Source organism: Caenorhabditis elegans, chromosome III (assembly GCF_000002985.6).
Source record: "Caenorhabditis elegans chromosome III".
NCBI classification, from domain to species: domain Eukaryota; kingdom Metazoa; phylum Nematoda; class Chromadorea; order Rhabditida; family Rhabditidae; genus Caenorhabditis; species Caenorhabditis elegans.
Window position 1 is genome coordinate 7,718,883 of NC_003281.10, and position 21,798 is coordinate 7,740,680.

Below are 21,798 nucleotides of genomic sequence, written 5' to 3' on the forward strand. Positions count from 1 at the left end.
AACGGCTTCTAAAATTGTCACAATTGTGTGTGGGAAATTTAATGTGTTAGGGAAAACATTTTCCGCGCAAATTTGTCAAGATTAATTTTAGCATTTATTTGAATGATTTGCAGAATTTAAAGTTCGAGCTTCTCCGCTTTGCACTACTGGGCAATTCACTGAGCATAAAACCGCGCTTGCACGGTTGCTCTCCCCTTCCCGCCTCCACGCCTTTAAGAAGGTAGAAAAAAAATATAATCAAAAAAAAATATACAGCAACGGTTCAATATAATTGTAACACCGAACAGCGAGGCGGGCGATAGGAAGGCGAGGAAAAAGGCGCCATGTCGCCTCACCCTGATGGATTGCCAAATGGTAGTCAATGATGTTTGCATAATTTTCTTGATTCGTGGTATTTACCGAACTTGTACATCATACTTCACGCGAATTTTTGAAAATTGGTATCAAGATGGACCCTTCGTAGTTTGTCCCACATTCGTGTAAAACTTTTCTAGAACAAGACAATTTAAATTTCGTCCAAAAACCGAAACTCTGAAACAAATCTACCCAAAAATACGAAGTAAAACCAGTAGGAAATCATCAAAGTTCTGCACTGTTTGCACACAGTTTTCAATTTTTCCTCAATTTCCCTCTGCGTCTCTGACCATCTCTTAACTCTTCTTCTTTTCCCACTGTCACTTGACTTTTGTGATGTGACACACATATTTCCTATACGCTTCCCTCTTTCACCCACAAAAAGTTTGAATTCTGTAAATGATTTTTAGATCTCTTCCGGAACACTTTCAAACCGTCGATTTCAAATAACTGTTTCATACTAAAAGTTGAGGGAAATCTTGATTTAATTTCAGAAGCCTGCTCTACACCTGCTCTTCAGAGGAGATTCCACAGAAAGCCTCATCCAGAAGACAATGATTCCGTATCTAGAAATTTGCAGGTCAGTTGTTTTATTCAAAAATTAAACAATTTTAAACAAAAGGTTCTGACTATTTTCTAGTCTGCGTTTTATTCTAAAGTGTAATGTTTCCTACTTTTCCTAAGTCTCTCATTGTTGAACCTTCTTAATGATTTACTAGCTTCAAAAGAACGAAGCTCAAGGAACTGTTATACACAGTTTCAGAATTAAAAATAATCTAAAAATCGACACGAATTAAATGAGATCCTTCACAAGGAGAATAAACTGTGGGACGTCCGTCACATGTTCTGTTAAAAGTGAATTTTACTGAATTGGATAGATATCGAATCTATAAAAATCAATGTGTTAAACTTTTGCAAGTTTCAGTTTAAAATCAAAAATAAAAAGCTTCTCAAATAACGCTCTGTGGCAATAATAATTTTGAATATTCAAACAATTTCAAGGATAATAGGAACTTATTAAATATAGTTTCCCAGTCTCCTAGTCAAAATACGATTCACCCAATTTCCCTGACCACTTTCATAAAATTAGCCGAAATTGTTGTAGTGTAGGCAGTGATTTTTTCTGCTGCCTCAAAACGTTCAAGGAGTACTGTAGGTTTTTCATTTTCCGTACCGCCTGCTCTGTCAAAAATCCACATTAAGTGTTGATAAAATCGTTTTTATCAACGCGTTTTTTGCTGATTCCAACAAAATATTATGATAGCAAGAATGCTTACTTTTTTTTTCATTTTTCAGTTTAGTTCCTTTTCTTCGGCGAAAATGTAAATTTTGGTAGCTTCTCAAACAATGTTTCTGATAATTTGTACGTAGGGTTCCTACTCGGCAAAACGGCCTAACTTCATAGCATACTCTTGCAACTTCTTAAGAACAATTAGGCATTTTAGCTTTTAAGCAAACTTCTGCAGCTTTTCAGATGACTTTTGCAATTTCTTAGCAGATGTAAAGCTAAATTTCGCTCACAATCCCGTTGGTTTTCGCAACTTCTTGACAGCTTTTTACAAAGTTATATGAATGTTTTTATTAAGTTGCAGGAGTTTGCTATGAAGTTGCGACGTTTTGCCGAGTATAGAGATCATTAGAAGAAATGTGTATTGTATCCATTAATATATATATTTTTAGTTAATCCTCTCTAGTTTCACGAGAAAATCTGCTCAAAAAAAGGTCAAAAAACGGCGGTGATGCAGCCACATGACTTCTCTTCAGTTTTCTCTAGTTTCTCTTTTCGCATGGCTCAACAGAAGCCCATTGGGTCATTTTTTGCGCCTCTCTTTCTCTCCTCCAATCGCCACGCGTCTTTTGTGTCGTTTTCATGTGACTCTGGACGGAGGAGAGCACCGATCCATTTTTTTGATTGGAATAGGGGTGAAGATCTTGTGGTTGGGAGAATCTAGTTTGGTCGCAATGTTTTTTTTTTCAAAAAACTTTTGTGAAGCGTTCTAGAAAGCTTACTTCTGATGTGATGTTTCTATATTTAAAATCATAAAACATAGGTAGCCTGTAATATTTTCATAAATTTATTTTTGATGCAAAATGTCTTTTAACAATTTGAACTTTAAAAAACCCGTTTAAGCGATATATGAAAGCTCTCGCGCCTCCGTGGAACGCCTTGTTTCTAATTACAATTTAAAGCCTCTTTTAAAATAATTGAAAATCACAGCTTCTCCATTTTCCTCCTCAGTTCAATCCAGTTCGCTTCACCACTCCAAAAGTCCAAACTAAATTTGAAAATAGCTTTTGAAACCCAGAGACTCTAGAGAATCCGTCATTTTTTGTCCCATTTTTTTCGCACTTTCTGCCTAGAAGGTGGGTTTCGACCATTCATCATATTGCATAAAACAACTCTCTCTCTCTCTCTTGTTTGTTTGCCATTCCGATGCAAACCGCCCGTTCCTCTCGATGTGACGAACTGAATGAGAGAACGGCATAGTTAGTGTATGTGGCAAACGAAAACGACAATTCTTTTCCCCTTTCTCCAGCATTTTTTTCGCCCAATTCTCCCTCTTCCCTTTTGCCCCGATTGGTCTGATTTTTGATCGGCTCTCTGTTCGTGGTTCTGCGAGTGCATCTAGATGTAAGTTAGATGTAGATGAAAGTGTTTGGTTTTGCACTGTGTAATTTTTATAAATTTTGATTCACGGATGTAATCATCCCTGGTTATACATCATCAATTTACATGATTTTTTTAAAATTTGCACAATTTAGTTTCATCTGTAGAGTATTTTCCACACTGTAACCTATATTTTGCAGTTCTCAATTTTTGGTATATCTGAGAAGATACAAATGCCTAAAGTAAAAAACCTTCCATTTCAAAAATAGCAATATAAACTTTTACTGAATGCGCTAGAGGCTTTTCGGGGGTGCCTCTCACCCTTGTTTTCACGTTTCGCCTTGAAATAGTCAAATTTATCAAAAATTTGAATTTTTAAATTTCAAAGCGGAAAAGTTGTGTTACAATTAGAGAATGTAAAATACGATACTTTTTTTTTGCATAACTATAGCTTTTCAAAATCAAGACACTAAGGCATTTTTATAATCGTAAAACTATGAGTATTATTGTATTTCGAATATTTGCATATGCACAATATTGCGCAAAACTTTAAACAAGTTCCCCCAACATTTATTTTATGTTTTCTGAAACCAAGGCAACGAACTGAAAATCAGAGAACCGGTCTATCTGTTCGTTTTTTAAAATTCGAGTTTCTTCTCCTTAAAACCAATCAATTTTCTCATCTTCTTTTCGTAACGATGGCAGGCAACACAGCGGACAAAAAAACGAACGGAAATGTTGAGAATCGGCACGTTTTCGTTTTCGCCTCTCTAGAGAAATAGCGCTGGATTAGACTAGAGAAATCGGACATGAACCGAAAAAATTCATGGGATGGGCGCCAGAAATATATATATCGATGAATTCTGTCCCCTTTTCCTTTTCGATATGAAAGTTAACGATGGCAGCTGTACCAAAAAAAAGAGGGGAAAAACTGACTTTTCGACGATAAAAAGAGGAAGTTTGGAGGATGGAAAGGGAAATTTGAAGTTTAAATATAATTGAACTGGAATCAAATTTGATTACGATTTTCGATCTCTAATATAAATAAATTCTATAATGACTAAACATCAATAACTAGAAAAATAGAGGCGCCTCTAATTAGGTTCCTAACTCGCTTTCCTTGGGCCCTAGCCATATGCGCAAAAGTCAGAGAATTTTCAGAATCCAAATCTTTTTGTATTTGATCTTGTCTACTTGAGATATTTTTTTAATTTCCTAAATTACCATAAAATATTAAATATTCCAATTTCCGTATTTATCATCAATTCACAAGAGCTCCAAAGATCGAAAAAGGGTCCCAACTTGTTTACCAACTCCACGGAGGTCCTTCGCTCCTTTTCTTTTCCCTCTTCCCATTCAACGTCATCTGATGTCATGTAAAAGGGTCTTGTGGCCCCTGAGATGTGAATAGGAAAGTTTAGAGAGTAGGCGAGAAAAATAAGAAGGCTTCTGTGTATATTCCCATTTTCTCGTATGTTCTAGAAGGTTGACAATTGTTTCTAAATAAGTTTTTGATAGTCTCACAGCTGATTGGTGAGTTCATGAGTCAGTTCAAGCTTGCCAGCTGTATTTTCCAAAAAGACCTGACTTCGCAAATTCGCTGCAGTGCTTTCTTTTTTTTCTGTTGTTTTACCTTTGCATTTGCTGAGATTTCCCTCTCCTGAATTAATGTCGCAATTGTTCCAATTTTATTCATATGATTTTCTATTCAATTGTAATCAAACCTATTCTCGCAGCGATACTAAATTTTGTGAGCTATGCGTGAAAATATAATCAAGAATGCGTAAAACGGAGAAGACGGGCGGAGCACATACACATATATACACAACAACAACGCCCCGAAGGCAATTTGAATTCGTACTAGTTTCCTCTCTCTCTCTCTCGTTCTTTGCAAATTATTGTTGTGAGATGAGAGTTCCGAGACCGAGAGGGCCCCGGGAATTGGGAAGAGGAAGTTACTCGGATTCTGTAGCTCTCTTTCTCTCTTTCTCTATCTTTACTAAACCCATTCTACTAGTTTCACTGGTGTGGGAGGAGGACGTGGAACGAGTTTTATTTCTCGTTTTCAAGGAGGCAATGGTTTTTGGTTTTTTGTGTTCGGCATGAATAGAAGAATTTAGAGAGAGTAGAAGGTTCAGAGACATAGACTACCAAACGAAGAAAAAAAAATGGGCGGTGTAAACAACAACAACAAGATCGGAGTAGAGAGACAGAGAAGTTAAGAAGCTAGAAAATGTTTTCTCATGCCAGCAGAGATGATGCGCTTAAATTGTTACAGCATCCAGAAGAGTGGAGTCGTGCAATGGATATTTTGAGATTTTTTTGATACTTTTATAGAATTCTAGAATTGTTATGATTTTTAATTGAAATATTTTGGTGGTAATCTATGTGAATCATATCCCAATCAAATATCAAAATATCAAAATGATCAAAAGTGACGTATAAGCATCTCACAATGGTCAAAAGCTTATACGTGATTTTTTAACTTTGAGGAATCCATTCTAAAGCTTTACATGATCCCTATTGCCCCAACTAGTCACGTTGTTGAACTTAGAACGTCCTTTTGATATTTGATTATTATTTTTAGTTCATCATTATTTCCTGTACAAAAACCACCCAAAAGTGCATTCTATTTGGTATGCTGGGACGGCTCGTGACTTTTAATGAACGCTTAATCTCCGGAGAAGCGGAAACACGGAACGCAGTTTTTGGATTGAAAGATGAAAAAGATAAAAACGAGAGGAAATGAATGGGCGGCTTTTTTGAAGATTGGGAAATGGAATGGAGACATCAAAGATTATTGCGAAACACATTTCTCTCCCATTGGCTTTTCATCCCCCTATCCAACGAATCAATGTTATTTGAGAAACACAAAGATCCGTGGATGTTCTAGGTTTCCTTGAAACCTGACTCTTCACCTAGTTCTGCCTCTTTTGTTTTCTGTTGACGTAAGTTGAGGAAATCTAGGGTGAGCTAGGCATTCTGAATTCTAAATGCAATGTTTTTCATTTTTCTAGTTAATTTGTTACGATGATTCTAGGAATTTGATACTTCGACTATGATCGTAGAGGACGGAGAATCAGAGTTGTATATTCAAAGTATTTTTTTTAATTTCCAACTTACCTTCTTCCTAGACACAATTTTCCTCTTCAAAATTGACTATTTTTGTTTTGGCGGAAACACACAGTCGTTGCTGGCTACTACTACTACTATTACTTTACTTTTGCTTGTTTTTGAGGTCTTCACAGCTTCTTCTTCTTCTTCGTCGTCGCCGTGTTCTTGTTTTTCGTGCGCTTCTTCTTCTAGCGCGAGTCTCTGAAATTCTTTTACTATTTCTATCAGTGTTCCGTGTTCGTTTTGTCTGCCAGTTGTTTTGACGACGGAGACGATGGCAAAGACGGCGACGACGAAAAAGTAGTTGTTGTACAGCTATCCAAATGGAAATAGGGGATAATGGCAGACGGCGTCGTCACCTAAATATATCAAAGTCTTCCTTTTCCTCTTTTTTGTCCGATTTATAATATTATATCGGTTGAAAACCACATCGTTAGATTTTATCTCATTTCATTTGTCATTGGTCATTTCGTGGTTGCTTTCGGCATGCCTATTATATTAGAGAGATGAACCAACCGGTTCAGGGCACCCGAGCACATAATTAAGACAACATTGTGATTGCGTAAGCTATTGTTCACTTCATTGTGTTGAAAGGTACAGTACCACTAAAAACTCTTTGTTACTCCCAAACGCACACAGTGTTACCGTAACCCTCAAAAAAGTGTACCGCCTGTGTATTATTGTCACGGTTGTTGTTATGTCAGAAGATAGATCAGAAGCAAGAAGGGAGGTGGAGCCTCTTCTTCACTCGGGCGTTCCAAACCGCCTCCCTAACTTCTCTAAAGCTCTCTTTCTTTTGTGATATCTCATCTCCTTCCAGCTCTCCTTCATATTCGTCTTCGTCTTCTACCCAAGGCATGTGCCACTCCCCAGAGTCTTTCACCTTGTTCTTTGTTCACTCTATTCCCTCTACTATCTAACCAACGACGCCCTTCGAGCTTATCCATTTTGGACGGCTACTTCTTGCGTGCTCTTTCTCTCTCTCTCTCATTCCCTTTCCTTCCTCCCATTCTTCTAGGGACCCCTTTTTCTCACTTTCAAGCACACTCCAATTGTACTTTTATTGAACATTTCATTTCGCTCGAGAAATTTTGATTTTATGGTGGAGCTCGTCAGAAACATAAGGGTTACTGTAGGATTGAAATTGTTTGATAATTATGATGTTATTAATTTTGGCTCAAACTCGAGCTCGGACAACTGAATTACATACCAAATGCAAATCTACCGTAGTCAAGAAGTACAGATATCAATTTCGTTATATTTTTACCATCTCATCCACCTGTTTCTCTTTTTTGTCACATTAGGGACTGGTGGTACCAAGTACTCATTATTGAACATGACCATTAGCATTCAACCATATGGGAAAGCGAAGCGTACGCAATTAGTCATAGTCTATGTTGAGTCAGCTAGGGAAGTATCAAGTGACTTTGAGTATGGAAGAATCAAAAAGTTAGTTCCCTTTTTAAATAATCCTAGAATAAAATGATAAAATGTTGACATTTTAAGTTCATCCTCTCACATTTTTGTTTATTTGCTCGAATGGTGCTGGTCACCAGAGGTCCACGATGTAAATAAACATTTAAAGGAAAATGTGGGCGTGGTCTAGAATGTTTAGCTAAGTTTAGATGAACATAAATAAATAAACAAAAAAAATGTATTGAAAACTGATCAGTTTTAAAAGTTGAACTTGAAAAGCTAGAGTGCACCTCGTGCCAGATTTGTAAAATCATGTGACATTTTCATCCCCGGTGGATTAGTGTTGTGTCATCAAAATTCTTCGAATAGAATTTCGAATTTTCAGATCTTTCTAGAATCTTGTTCATCTGTAAATTGATCATTGCAGGGTGTTTAATCATGTTTTTTTTCGGTTTTTCTTCCATTTGCGCCCCCAAAAACATGACACACACCTGTGTAACAACACAGAAATCGTACACACAACACTCGACCGATTTGCCTATTCCTATTTTCTTTCCCACTCTATCCCACTTCTCTATTTTTGTCGCTCTTTTCATATGTTTAATTCGACTTTATAATAAAACGCGGTCAGCGGTGTGGTCAGTGGCGCGTGGTTCAATTATGGCCCCCACAACCACAGCCAACCCAAATGTTCCTTGTGAATCTAAAAAAGATAAAACCATTTATCAAAAATATACAATTTTTGTTTCAGAAAACGTGAAATGAGCGAATCGGAGTCATTGGGTGGGAGCAGTGCGTCAACGACAGCCGGAAGCGACGAATACACCATGTCGCAGATTTTCGGTGCTGCCGGGCGTCCTATTCCACTCTCGACGTTCGGTACAGCAATTCCAAACTCTTGGGGATCAGGTGAGGAGTGTTAATAATCGTGTCAAACTTGTGCATGAGAAAATAACATCTACAACAAACATGAAACGTGGAGATGCAATTTATCTTCAAAATAATTTAAATTCTAACGTGTTTGGAAACGTGAAAACGTGGTCTAATTTGATTCAAAAAGAACAAATAGAGTTCGTTTGTTTGTCTTGAAAATAATGAACAAACCAAATAACGTCCTCTCTAATCGCGTTCAACGCCTCCAGGAAATTTTTGTTCGCCACCTGATGAAAGGTTTGCATTTTTATTTATCTGAATAACATAATTCCGTTAAAATTAAAATTTTGCCACAAAAGATGGATTCCGTGTTTCTGAAAAACAAATTTCACTGTGAAAAAACAAGTACGCATTTGTGCGTACGCTTTGTGCAATTGCGGAGGAGACATCAAACTTGACGCGCAAACATTGCTTCATTTTTTTAAAATTTTAATTCTGAATCCTAAATTTCATATTTTTCAGCCGTATCGCAGCCGATGCTTGCGGGCTCATTTGGCTTGGCACCTACACCTCCACCAGTCATTCAAGAGGTAAGATTTGCCGGTTTTTAGGCTCTAAATTTCGATTTTTCGTCATTCTTCCTTGAGCGGTGAAGTAATTAACTAGTTGATGATTCTCTAAGTCGTGAACAGCTTTTCTCCCTGTTTTCAAAAATTAGACGAATATATTTTCTGCAAAAGTTACCTTCTCGCGTCTTTTTTCTTGAAATTCACAAGGTTCGCCTCGTAAAATGTCTTCTCACACCTGAGTCTCGAGCACACACGGTGCGTTCATTCTTTTATTCGTTTACTCCGCGCGGAAAGAATCTAATACGTTTACTTTATGCATCAGATAGCAAACTACACACACATAAGTCCACGGGAAAACAAATAAAATAACAGTTTTCGTTCATAAACTCGTAAAATTGTATTTTATAGCTTTCTCATGCGCATATTTGTTTTCGGTGTGACACTTTAGTTTTTAGAATTCTCTTTTCGATTCAAAATCGGCAAAAATTATTTTTTTTTCTTAACTAAAAGATAGTTGAAACGCCCACATGATTTAATTAGGCTACTAGGCTACGTTATTGAACTTTTGCCCTAATTTTTATATTTTGTTTTAAAAACCAATTGACCTAAAAATGTTTTGAAAAAATTAGGGCATAATTTCATCCTTTGCTGTGATATTTTTTTAAGGCACTTTCAATGACTTCTGCGTTTTTCGCAAATTAATTTTTAGGCCTAAAATGTGTCCCTTTTCCTATCCACGATTGTCATCCTATGTAGATGCGTTCTTCTCATCTCTCTTTCTCTCTCTCTCTCTCTCTCTTTCTCTTTACTTTTTCCCGCATTTTCTCGTCTTCCAACTTGGCGTTTGCAGTTGCCACCTATGTGTCTGCGTCTTTTAAACTGCGCCCATTCTCTCATTTCTATTTTCTCATCGAACACACTTACATTTCGGAGTGTTATCGAATGTGTTAATGGTTATGACGTGGCATTAGAGAAACTGTTTTTCATCATCCACAACCGAAGATGAAAGAGAAAGTTCTGTGATGACGTCTGTTATCAGTTCATGCTGAATGTTTGGCAAAAATCTTTTGATGCAGTAATTTCAAGTTTTGGTTTTTGATGTCTATCAATTACAGTGAGTCTATCACTTTTCGATTAAAACATCTCGTTTTGCACAACGGAAAATAATTTTACTCATTTTAGATTGCCAGAAATCTACGACGTGATTTTTATTTACTGTAGGGTTCTAGAGTCCACAAAAGAATTTATTGTAGATACTCCACAAAAAGTTTCCGCTCTGTTCAACATGGCTAAAGATAAGTGTGGATTGATCTCCGATCCTTTCCTCTTCAGCTTTTTTCTAATGCGGCGACCAAACCCCGCCCAGGCGTGGTACTAGTAGAGTCTAGGCCTCATTTCGCTCTCGTTCATATAGGATGGCGCGAGATTCATTGGCGTTTTCTTTCCTTCCGTTCGTTTGTTCGTTCGTTCTTCTCGGCGTTTGTATCGTTTGGTTCCATTCAGTGTCTAGACACATAACGATACGTCTCTTTTTCACTTCTTGCGTCGTAGTGTCTTTCCTCCTAACTGGTCATAAATTTCGGCGATCGTTTTTTAGAAGGGCCTGATGGCGTGGTGCGTGGCGGCACTGCCAGTCTCGGGACCTTGGCGCTCGTCCTTTGGTCAACGAACACCATGGGAGTCTGGCTTTTTTCTCTGCGCTTCTGTGGTTCATTTCAATGATCTCATCCAGAAGAGAGAAGCCTCTCATTCTCGATTTTGATGTTGTACAACGTGTTGATGCATCTGCGTCTTAACAGGAGCGCCGTGAATTCTCTTTTCTCCCACCACATCCGCGCTCTGTCCCGCCCGTGTTCTTGCTTTCTTCCCTCGTCTTTGTCATTTTCTTCACTCTAGTCTTCCTCAAACAGTAGAGACACCGAGTCGAGCCGAGAGACGATAGGAAACGGACAGTTGTATTTAGTACCAGGCCCCAAGCGCAATGCCTCTCGCCCTCTCTTTCTCTCAATTCTCCCCCTACAATGTTTCTCGAGACCGCCCAGTTCTATGTGACACTGAGAAAGAGTGAGAAAGAGAGATGAGTCTGTTTCCTTCTGGAAAGCCAGAGAGACAAGTCGGAAGTTCGCGCGCGCGCGAGCGCCCTCCTCCGCGGTCGCCGACCGCTCGGACGTTTCAATAAAATCGTCGGCGGTCATCTTTCGTCTACTTCTCGTGCTGTACGATTTCTTATTTGACACGTGTTCATATTCATGCTGAATCAGTTTAACAGTTTTTAAACCTATTGTATATTTTGATATAGTTCGACAGATGGCTTAAGATATATTTGCGTAAGAATCAACGTTGGAGAGAGAAACATGAGAGCCGTCAGAAACCTTAGCACCACCTGTCCAATGCTCGATCTCCTTACGAGGTGTCTCTACCCGCCTCTGACCCATATTTGACTAGTTTTATGGTTTGCTTAGCTACAACAAGATCACGATGAAAGAAGAAAATTATAAGTATTCATCCATGAAATACTGAAGTTTCACTGATACCAAACAAAAAAAAAGTCGGTACCGATGATAAGCATAGAAAACGCTCACTCAACACTTTTCTTGACTTTATCACTCCTGTATGTGATAATTTCCTTATTTGTACTGCGATGGACAGAAGGAACATGGCGCCACTCTCTCTATCTTTTTTTGTCCGTCATAAACACTTTTTTATGATTTCAATTCCTCGGTGAAAACGCGTGGCAACGAACACACGACTCCGCCTATTCGATGTTTTCTGTTCGTTAGGTACCATCCGTATGCCCTCACTCTCCGCCTCACCCTCCCAGTCCATCAGGCTGTCACCCTTTTTATTCCATTTGAGGCATTTGGAGAGCGATGATCGCATGGGACATATGTATATATATACATATATATATGCCATCTGTCGTTTCCTAGCACTCGCTCAAAATTTCGATTATTTAGATTTGAAATATACAATGACCTTCTATTTTTATTTTTGAATTATTCTTTTCGGGTCAAGATTTACGCATGAGTTGGCCCGAGTACTACGCGTTGTTCACTCATTTTCTCCCATCAAAATAGTCCACGTTGACACAGTGTGTGCGCTTTCACATGACGAAATATTTTTCCCTGCTTTTCGCTAGGCGATTTCATCATGAATACCGGCCCTGCGCTTCAGTCCCAAATCGTGATTCATTCTCTTTCTTGTTTTCAGTTTTTGACCAAAGACTTCCGTGAAGAAAAAATTGGTAGAAATTCGGAATTCGATATTGTGCCTACTCGAGATAAGTGTAATTCTAGAAGGGCACCCATGCATTTTTTTCCTCTTTATTTTTATCTATTTTTCACGCGTAGTACATTTTGTGCTGCTGCTTTTTGGCGCGTACTGAAATGACCTTCTGTAAGGCCATTTTGACGAGGATGACACGAAATTGAGAAATTGCCACCCTCCCCTTTAGTACTGTGACATAGAACCGCACGCGCCGTCCGTTTGTGAAGGTTATTGATCCGATTTCTTAATTCCTTTCGAAACCTCGTTTCTTCTGGTGCTTCCTCACTTTAAATTTATATCTTCAGATCGTCAAGTGCACGCTGTGCCTGGAACCATACCGTGATCCGAAGGTTCTTGCGTGCTTCCACTCGTTTTGCAAAGGTTGTCTGGCAAAACATCTCGAACAGCCGGAGCGCATCATCTGTCCACAGTGCCACATGGAGACTCAGTTAAGGTACAGAAGAATATTTGATAAAATGTAAACTAATTTATTAAAAATTTACAGCGTACAACTCGGTTTAGACTCGTTGCTCACTGACTTCGGGCTCGAGTCAGTAATGAACAAGCAACAACAGTTGTTCGCCAATATGGGACTCTCCGACATTGGAGCTCCAACACCATCAACAGCCATTCCTGTTCCAAATGCCCATCTTCATCCATCGATGGTTGCAGGATCGGATCCTTCAAATCCTGTTGTTGGGTTCGGATTTGGATCACCATCATCAACCACATCCTCATCTCCACCATTGAGTAATTCGCCGACGATTGAGCAACAACAGCATGCTCAACTCACCGCCATGATGCAAGGAATTATGAGCAACAACAATGTAGCAGTCAGCAATGGATCTGGAGTGCAGGTCGCCTCGGTTCCAGCAGTTCACTGCAGTGGGTGCAAGTCCAATGAGACGGTAAGTATTCATGCTGACTTGAAAAGTACAAAATTTCAAAGAAATTACAGGCAACTTCGTTCTGTCAAGACTGCAACGCGAATCTCTGTGACAACTGCACAATGGCCCATAAATTCATGCACTGCTTCGCAGATCATCGTGTTGTCAGTCTCACTACACCTGGAACTGGCTCTTCATCATCGTCAACATCGAGTTCGTCATCAGCATCTTCAACTTCATCACATCAAGTGCCATCACTTGGGGGAAAACAATCACCAGATAGTATGATGCTTGGATCCGGAAAGCGATCAGTACTGTGCCTCCAGCATCGTGCTTCAGAACTCGTCTTCTTCTGTGTGTCGTGCAATTTGGCAATCTGCCGTGATTGTACTGTTTCTGATCATCCATCGGGAACCCATCAGTATGAACTTATTGCTGACGTAAGTTTTGCTTAGTGTTTCTTTTTGAAATCAATGGGGGAAAAGTAAAAGAGAGCTAGTATGATTAATTGGTTGACAATTATTCCTCGGGCTAATGTATTTGATGATCACGCGTGAACGAGTGCTCACGATATCTGCCAGTCCACTCGAAAAATCAATTGTTAGCAACATCAAGAAAAGAGATTTTTGTATTCAAAACCATTATCCTTTCTTTTTGTGGGCGCCAGTAGTCGCTTCAAAACTTCATTAATCGCATTATTTCTCTCGAAATTGAGAACAGAATACGAGGAAGTGGAAATTTTCGAATAGTTTTGTTTTAACAATGGTTTTTGAGAAAAAAAGAACCTAAAACTTGTAATTTTGAAAAATTATTGTTTATTTGTCCAGTAGTTACGTCATCAATCAAGCAGGTGTTAATACACTAACAAAGAGAGATTATTGAAGTAGTCCAAATTAAAGATTGACACTCTTTTGTCACGTTTTCGGGTTGAAACTGGTGCTCATATAATCGATTTTAACATCAAATTAAAAATAATAACTGGAAACGTAAGAGGAGTGCTTCCCAAATATTTCGAATTGCGAGAATTGCAATTTTTGGAACAATAACCTAATGATTTCAGGTCGCCGACAAACAAATGCTCAAAATGGAGCAATTGATTGCAGATGCGCGGAGTAAGCATGCCGATATGCTCGATATGTTCAAGCAGGTAACAATTTAATTTAATGAGTTGGATTTTCTGTGATTTTGGTCGTATTTTTCGTTTTAATGGGGTGACAGGTGTAAAGATGAGGAAGAGAGAAGGATTTAATACATTAGGCAAATATGGTGTTTGATCAACTAAACTGTATGAAAAATTCTACCTAAAAAGGCTTCACGATAACCGTTTGTAATAAATGAAATTTTCAGGTTGACAATAAGCAACAAGTTCTGACAGCCTCGTTGCACAATGCACATGCTCAACTGGAAGAGACCGTTTCGAATTTGATCAATGTTATTCAAGATCAGAAGAAGACTTTGGCAAAGGATATTGATAACGCTTTTGCAGCCAAGCAGGTAATTTATCAAATTTTTGAATTTTAAATTGTTTTGGCTCATGCAATTAGTATGACAGATGGTGACGCGCACAAAAATTGTTAAAATATTTTGCCTAGAAACCGGCGAGATCAAAAGAGATATCCCACTTGGAAACTAGTGTAGGAATGGTGCTAATTACGAGTACATTCTTTTTGCGGAAGATTTTATGAGCCATGTGTTGCCAGAGAAGAGCGGTTCTTCTGATTCGTCGTCCCCACAGTGGCACATTCGAGGTCAGAAGGTGTTTATGGTGGTTTAATGGGGTCGGAGGACCGCATGGATTAAAGAGACACGGAAAAAGTAGAAGAAATTGGAGAAGAAGATGAGGAAATTGGCGGTAAAAGGAGGTCGAATGTTGCCTCCTCGTCAGTGATGCATTGAAAAATGAGTAGCGGTCGACCTTGACGCACACATAGTGAATTTTGGATTTAAAGGTTTAAACGGTGGATTTACTGCTGTTCGAAATTGAACATAAATGCAAGACGGATGGCAAGAGAAGTTAACTTAAGATTCAATTTTGGGGTCGGTTTAACTCATTCCGTTAGTCCGTGTTCAACAGATCATATTTACTCAGACATCATGTACTAAGTCAATGTCATCTCTTGAGACAATGCTACTGTAGTATTAGTACCCCTTAAATGGAACTTTTATTTGGATAAAGAGTGTCTAGCAAGTACACAACACCTTCCTCCGTCATTTCTTATCTGTACAAATTTATGTTTTGGTCATTTATGGTGACGGAACAATGAACAGAAAATTGGCACCTTGCTGATCGTGTCGACAACGATGGTCCTCGAATAATTGAGATGATGACGCAAGATATGCGCATTTATGTCAGGTCAAGTTTTGATGACCTCTCATCAAGGCTCCGTAAGATTGATGGATCGGCGGAGATAGTAGTACGTGGGAAAAGGATTCCGGAAACAACATATTCCTAAGAATAGTTTTTGGTTTCAAGAATTTGACAATTTCGATTGTTATTTAAAATCTTTATTGACAACCTGTCTATCCGAATTTCCGCTGATTTCACTTATTTCTGATAGTCGGCATCATGATCATACAACTTTAATCGACAACGTTGTCAACAGCGCGGTAGATGCTACGCGCTGGATAAACATATCATTTAAAAAAAATGAGGGTCCAAATTTAAATTATCATTTCAGATCCAACTCACCATGGTCGACAAGCGGATTCAATCGATGGCCGACAAACTATCTCAGACAATTGAATTCTCTCGTAGATTGATGTCCTTCGCGTCGCCAGCGGAGGTTATGGTATTCAAACAGCTTCTTGATACCCGTCTCCAATTGTTCCTCGGATTCAACCCTGATGTAAGTCGCTGTTTCTAAATGACACTAGAACGTTTCAAGCTTTGAAGATAAAATTTATTTATTTTAGACCAGTGGAGTTCTGATGACCCCATGTGAGATCGAATATCTTGGAGCTGCTGGACTTTTCAATAACTCGGCATCTACAGTCTCACAACTTCTTGGATCAGTTCACGGAGGAAGTCCAATCAACAATGCCCCAGCAGCAAATGACTTTTTGATGCCCCAAGCCGGACTTGCACCAATCGGACGAGCACAAAGCCGTATCATCCCAATCGAACAAAACCAACTTGCTCGTTCTCCGCCACATCACATTGCTGGTTCTCTTCCAATGAATGCATATTCTGATTCTAATCTTCTTCGTCCAAATAAGGACTTTGGTGGATCCTCGCAATCATTGGGACCATTCAATCCACTTGGAGCGTCTGTTCCAGGTGCTGCTGCTGATCCATTCTCATCTCAGTATGATAAATGGAGCCTTGGAGTTGAACCATCAGTTGGAGGTCTTCTCGAAGGTGGAAACGTTGACGAGGAGAAATTCCAAACTTTGTTCCCACCATCAAGATCTCAGATTAAGCGTCAGAAGATGATCTATCATTGCAAGTTCGGAGAGTTTGGAGTCATGGAAGGACAATTCACTGAGCCATCTGGAGTTGCTGTCAATGGACAGGGCGACATCGTCGTTGCTGACACCAATAATCACCGTATCCAGGTGTTCGACAAGGAAGGTCGTTTTAAGTTCCAATTTGGAGAATGTGGCAAACGCGATGGACAATTGTTGTATCCAAATCGTGTGGCTGTCAACCGTACCACCGGCGACTTTGTTGTCACTGAGAGATCGCCAACTCATCAGATTCAAGTGTACAACCAGTATGGGCAATTCTTGCGTAAATTCGGCGCCAATATCCTCCAACATCCACGTGGAGTGTGTGTTGATAGCAAGGGACGCATCATTGTTGTTGAGTGCAAGGTAAGATTTATCAATTCCTTTTCATCTTTTGATAAAATATATTTCCAGGTCATGCGTGTAATCATTTTCGATATGTTCGGCAACATCTTGCAAAAGTTCTCATGCTCTCGCTATCTCGAGTTCCCCAACGGCGTGTGCACCAACGACAAGAACGAGATTCTGATATCTGATAACCGTGCTCATTGCATCAAGGTGTTCTCCTACGAAGGACAATATCTTCGCCAAATCGGAGGCGAGGGAGTCACCAATTACCCAATTGGGGTTGGAATCAACTCTCTTGGAGAAGTAGTTGTCGCTGATAACCACAACAACTTCAACTTGACTGTCTTCTCTCAGGTAACTTGATAAAATAAGAATGAAACAAGACGTAGTTTATAAACCAAATTTTCAGGATGGAACCATGATTGGAGCTCTTGAGTCACGTGTCAAGCACGCTCAGTGCTTCGATGTTGCTCTTGTTGATGATGGATCAGTTGTACTTGCATCGAAAGACTACCGTCTTTACCTCTACCGCTTCCTTCCGGCCACATCTGGACAGTCAACTTCTTCCGCTTCTAGCCAGATCTAGATATGATTGAAGTTATCTAAGGCAAGAGTAAGACCTGGAGTAACCTCATGGAGCAGCAGGCTGAACCCCCACCCCCACCTTTTTCTTCTTGTAAATGTGAATAGAATTTTCTACTTCTATCTGCCCCGTAAAATGTGATTTTCGGCCCAATATTCCTCTCCGTGCATCCCCTTAAAGGTGTTCTTCTGAGCTCTCGGAGCTTTTCCTTCCAGTTTTTTTCTTTTTGAATTTTTTATTTCCTGGTTTTTCGTTGTTTTTGCTTTCTATTCGTCGTTAAATGTGTATTTTTTAATTGGAGCAGTGCTCCGTTCCCCGTTTTTTATTGTTGATCACCCAAATCAGTTGGGCTCATTTGGCTCTTTCTAAGTTGTGGATTTTCACGACTGTCCTTGTCTAAGTCCCGCCCACGTTTTTATTGCTGAGCCTGGTGCTCGTTCTTGTAAAATGATTTCCCCGTTTTGTAATTTTTAGTCCCTTATGTTATCCCTCCCATCTAAGATCCTTTTTTCTCTTTTTTTCCGGTAATTAGTCTACATGCGTCGGTGTCAATGGTTTTCGTAGGGTTAAGAGAGCGTCTAAGACGAGCTGGTCTCGATCTATTCACCGAAAGCACATGCTCCCCGAGCCATTTTCATCTTCTGCTGTTTTTTATTTATTAAGTTCCCATCGCTGCTTTTTTGTTTGTATGGCGCCTGGAAGCGCATTTTTTATTGCATCCGTATCTATCCACCCCTTGTCAGTAAAAAGTCCCTCACATATGTTATCTTTTTTCCTTCTTATTCTAATTTTCGCTTAAAAATGCACTTCTCTACCCATCCCCCGTCCCAATTCTAACCTTTATCATTTTTTATTTTTCATTCCCCTAAGCTCCTCCCCCTTTACTTTTCCGTAATTTCGAGTAGATTTCTTATTTATATGGGCAGTTTTCTTGTTATGTGTGTTTAAAGGCTCCACTTAAAATTCCCATCCCAACCCCAAAAACATTGGAGCATTCGATACTATTTTTTAGTGGTTTTGTTGTTGATTTTGGTGTCAACCCTACTCGTCCTTAAGCTTTTTAACCGGTTTTGTACCCTCTTAAAATTCCTATTTTCTGTTTTTTTTTTTCATTTTTCATCGTCGTTTTTATGTTGTTTCTTTTTTCTTCATTTCTTCGGCAGGCTGGTTCCTGTTTTTTCCCCAAGCAACTTCATATTATTTTTGGCGAGAGAAACTTGATGTTATTTTCTTTTTTGTTGTATTTTTCTTTTTTATTAGCTTTTTCTTGCTTTTTTCCCACAAAAATCGTCTGTTTCCCATTTACCTTCCACTGAAAATTCCATCTTTTCGTGTAGAAATAAATGAGAATCGGTCCAAACAAATTTTTTTTCAAAAGTCGAATTCAAAAAAAAAAACAACCAATAGATTTTTCTGAACGTACGTAGGAAAAAAACTAGTAACTTGACACCATAAATCGATGGCTTGATCTTTAAAAAAGACTAACCATTCGCACATTTAGAATTGTAAATAGGATTTTTCGCCACCGAAAAAACATTTTTTTCATTAACTTTTTTTCTAATTTTTTTCTCTTTTTTTCGCGTTGATCGCCTTCCATCCCAAGTTTTGTAAAAATTGATGTTTTAGTAGTTTTTTTTCGCAATTTGTTTATTTGATTGTAATCCAACGTTTTTGTATGTCTTTTTGTAATTTTGCGAAAATTCATTATTCAAATGTTTTGTTGTCCATGAAATTGATTCAAATAAATTGTTATCGAGAAATTGTAAGATAATTGGAAATCGATTCAAAATTGGGAAGATCAACAAGTTTCAGCGAAGGAACAGGGAATAATTTGAGATATTCCGGATTTGGGATACTGTAGTTGTAGTCCGAGCCGAGAACAATATCAACCTGGAAAGAAAAAATTTAATTGATTTTTCATATTTTTTCTCTTGATTTGTGAAAATGTATGTGTTTTTGTTATTTTTGAGATTTTTTTAAAGTAAACATTTCTAAATATCGAAAACTATTTTTAAAAACGATGAAAACTTCGAGCAACAAAAGTTCAAAATTGTCGTTTCGAGACCGGAAACCGCAATTTTAAAGGAAAAATCTCAATAATTAGATGCTAGGTAATATATAAAAAAAATTAAACTTTTAGCTTTTAATTAGTTTTTAATTTATGAGAACTTATTACATTGTGCTTTGAAATAATTTGTGCAAGACGAGACGAGTCCGGGTAATTCAAAGGTCCTTCGAACTGAAAAGTTAACAGAACATTTGAATTTGTTTTTACTTGAAAAGGTGCTCCACGGCAGTAACCCACCAATGTTAATGTCTTTCCCATATACCATGGCAGAAGTAAATTGACAATTGTCTCCAAGTCTTGCGGAGCATCCAAAACCAAAACATTCTCGAAAGCCACGTGGTTTTCGTGATACTTGTCGAGAACTCTCGTTTCGAGACCCAATTTTCGAGATTCCAACGATTCGAGTAGCTCCGCTTTGCTCACTGGATGAGCTTTTCTGGAAAAAAAGCGATATTGTTTGCGTTGCGAGGTGTTTTTTCCTTCGTTTTTTCACTGTTCGTTGCGTTTTCACATCGTGTGTGGTCTTAAGGGAGTCTGTATTTGTAAAGAGAATAAGAGACTGTGATTGAGTAAGTGACACAGAGAAAATAGAGAAGCAGTGACTGGCACCGAACGGACAGGCACACCACTATGTGGATAAAAAATAGAGGGAGTGAAAGTTGGAATTGAGATACCGGAAAAGGGAATTTTGAAAATGATCCAGACACTGAGAGTTTGTTTTTTTTTTGGAAGATTTCCAGTCTCGGCACAACCTGAATATTTCCAAATTTGTGACGGCATGTGCGCGTTCAAGGAGTACTGTAGTTTTTACGTTCTATTATTGTGAGTCATGTTTTTGCGAAGTTGTAATAAAGAAATAAACACAAGACTTGGACTTCAACAAAGAATGGGAAATAATGGGAAGTGAGAACTACCGTACTCCATAAAGGCGCACACTTTCGTTCGAAATTATTCAGATCATTAAGGTAAATTTAAAGGAACACACATTTGAAACGGTTTATCGACGAGTGAATGATGTATTTTAAACTTTCCACTTTGCAAAAGTTCAAGGAAAACGCCAATGGAAATATATGTAAACTAAATATGTGTAAAAAACATCAAAAAAGGAGCCGGGAAAAAGATAAAACATTGTTAGATCTTGTTTCAAGTCTAAAGAAACATACCCTTTTTCATCAACCAACTTCATAACAATATCTTCATTCTCCCAATTGAATTCCGAGTCTTCAATTTTCGGATTCATTTCCATTTTAATTTCAGCCATTATAGTACTCCATTCCCAATCTTTCCCATTTCTTAAATCTAAAGTGGTACGATAGGATGGTCTACGTGCCGGATAATGCTTCTTTGGTGGCGGGATTCCATGATTTGGCGCAACATGGCGGATTACTAACAACTGAGATTCGTCCATTCCACAAATATTCTATAACAAACTAGGGCTTCAGTACTCATAAATGGATCTTACCTCAACTTTTGATTTAATTTCAATGAGCTCTTGAGCCTGCCAAACTGCGTCTACAGTAACCACAATTCTTGGTTTTTCACACATTATTATTTTTTCTAAAACTTTATTTTTTGAGACAAGAGGGTCCTGGAATAAGATAAAACTTTAACTGAAACAAAATAGCAAATATTACCATAACAATTCCAATCAAACCAACTCGATATGCTGCTAAAATTGTCAAGGGAAGTTGCATAACTTTTGGAAGAAAAATCAATATTTTCTTGTTTTCAATGCCACCGTTGTCAATAGGAGATGTGGGGAGAACAAGAGCTTTTGCTATTTTTCGAACCAAAATCTCACATGTTTCCCAGTCTACATCACAACAATCATGAACATCTTTGTCATCCCAGTAATTTCCTTCCCTGAAAAACTAACTCGGGTCCTGACAAGAATTAAATTTTTCAAATACCGTATTCGCTAGGTTACGGCAGTTTTGCTTTCGATATTTTACGCCTTTTTGGTAATAATTGAATAGGCAAGTTTTTTACTGGATAAAAGGCAAAAATATTGAATAAATCGAGAAAAACAAGAAAATGAAATAAAAGAGTCTTACCAAATCAATCCAATATCCAAAGGTTTCCGTATATTAGGATCTAAACCAATACACTTTTTCAGCAGTGACATTACGAATGTATTCTGTAGTGAATATATTTATAACTGAATGCACATATGGATACAATTTCAGTATATAATTGGCTGCAATTTGTTGAAGAGATAATAATTCCAATTTTGCCAATAAGAGATGTGGCGAGAACAAGTGCTT

At 38.3% G+C, this 21,798-nt stretch overlaps 3 protein-coding genes and 1 non-coding gene across 11 annotated transcripts; 1 reads left to right on the forward strand and 3 right to left on the reverse strand.

Annotated features, from left to right (window-relative positions):
- Positions 1–846: 846 nt before the first annotated feature.
- On the forward strand, positions 847–19,223 carry ncl-1 (the record flags this gene model as incomplete). Of its 8 annotated transcripts, none has more annotated exons than NM_001312923.3 (12): positions 847–934; positions 8,244–8,401; positions 8,888–8,955; positions 12,507–12,655; positions 12,707–13,109; positions 13,160–13,528; positions 14,149–14,235; positions 14,436–14,582; positions 15,767–15,934; positions 16,002–16,901; positions 16,950–17,237; positions 17,293–19,223. In NM_001312923.3, 12 exons carry the CDS (start codon positions 909–911, stop codon positions 17,467–17,469), a joined length of 2,940 nt encoding a protein of 979 aa, NP_001299852.1. The 8 variants fall into 8 exon arrangements, with proteins under 8 accessions (NP_001299852.1, NP_001299853.1, NP_001299924.1 ...); NM_001312924.2 differs by having other exon boundaries at positions 909–934; positions 13,151–13,528; positions 17,293–18,830; NM_001312995.3 differs by lacking the exon at positions 847–934 and having other exon boundaries at positions 8,254–8,401; positions 13,151–13,528; positions 17,293–17,469.
- Positions 10,827–11,129, reverse strand: ZK112.4 (uncharacterized protein; the record flags this gene model as incomplete). Its single annotated transcript, NM_066282.1, has 1 exon — positions 10,827–11,129. One exon carries the CDS (start codon positions 11,127–11,129, stop codon positions 10,827–10,829), a length of 303 nt encoding a protein of 100 aa, NP_498683.1.
- On the reverse strand, positions 11,968–12,117 carry ZK112.14. The gene has a single exon (NR_052466.1). It is a non-coding gene; the product is annotated as an Unclassified non-coding RNA ZK112.14 (non-coding RNA).
- acs-25 (AMP-binding domain-containing protein) lies at positions 19,148–21,676 on the reverse strand. The gene is made up of 7 exons (NM_066284.7): positions 21,589–21,676; positions 21,169–21,397; positions 20,997–21,122; positions 20,698–20,954; positions 19,772–19,970; positions 19,643–19,705; positions 19,148–19,356 (listed from the first exon to the last, which is right to left on the reverse strand). Exons 1-7 carry the CDS (start codon positions 21,657–21,659, stop codon positions 19,216–19,218), a joined length of 1,086 nt encoding a protein of 361 aa, NP_498685.2. The 5' UTR covers positions 21,660–21,676; the 3' UTR covers positions 19,148–19,215.
- Positions 21,677–21,798: the final 122 nt, after the last annotated feature.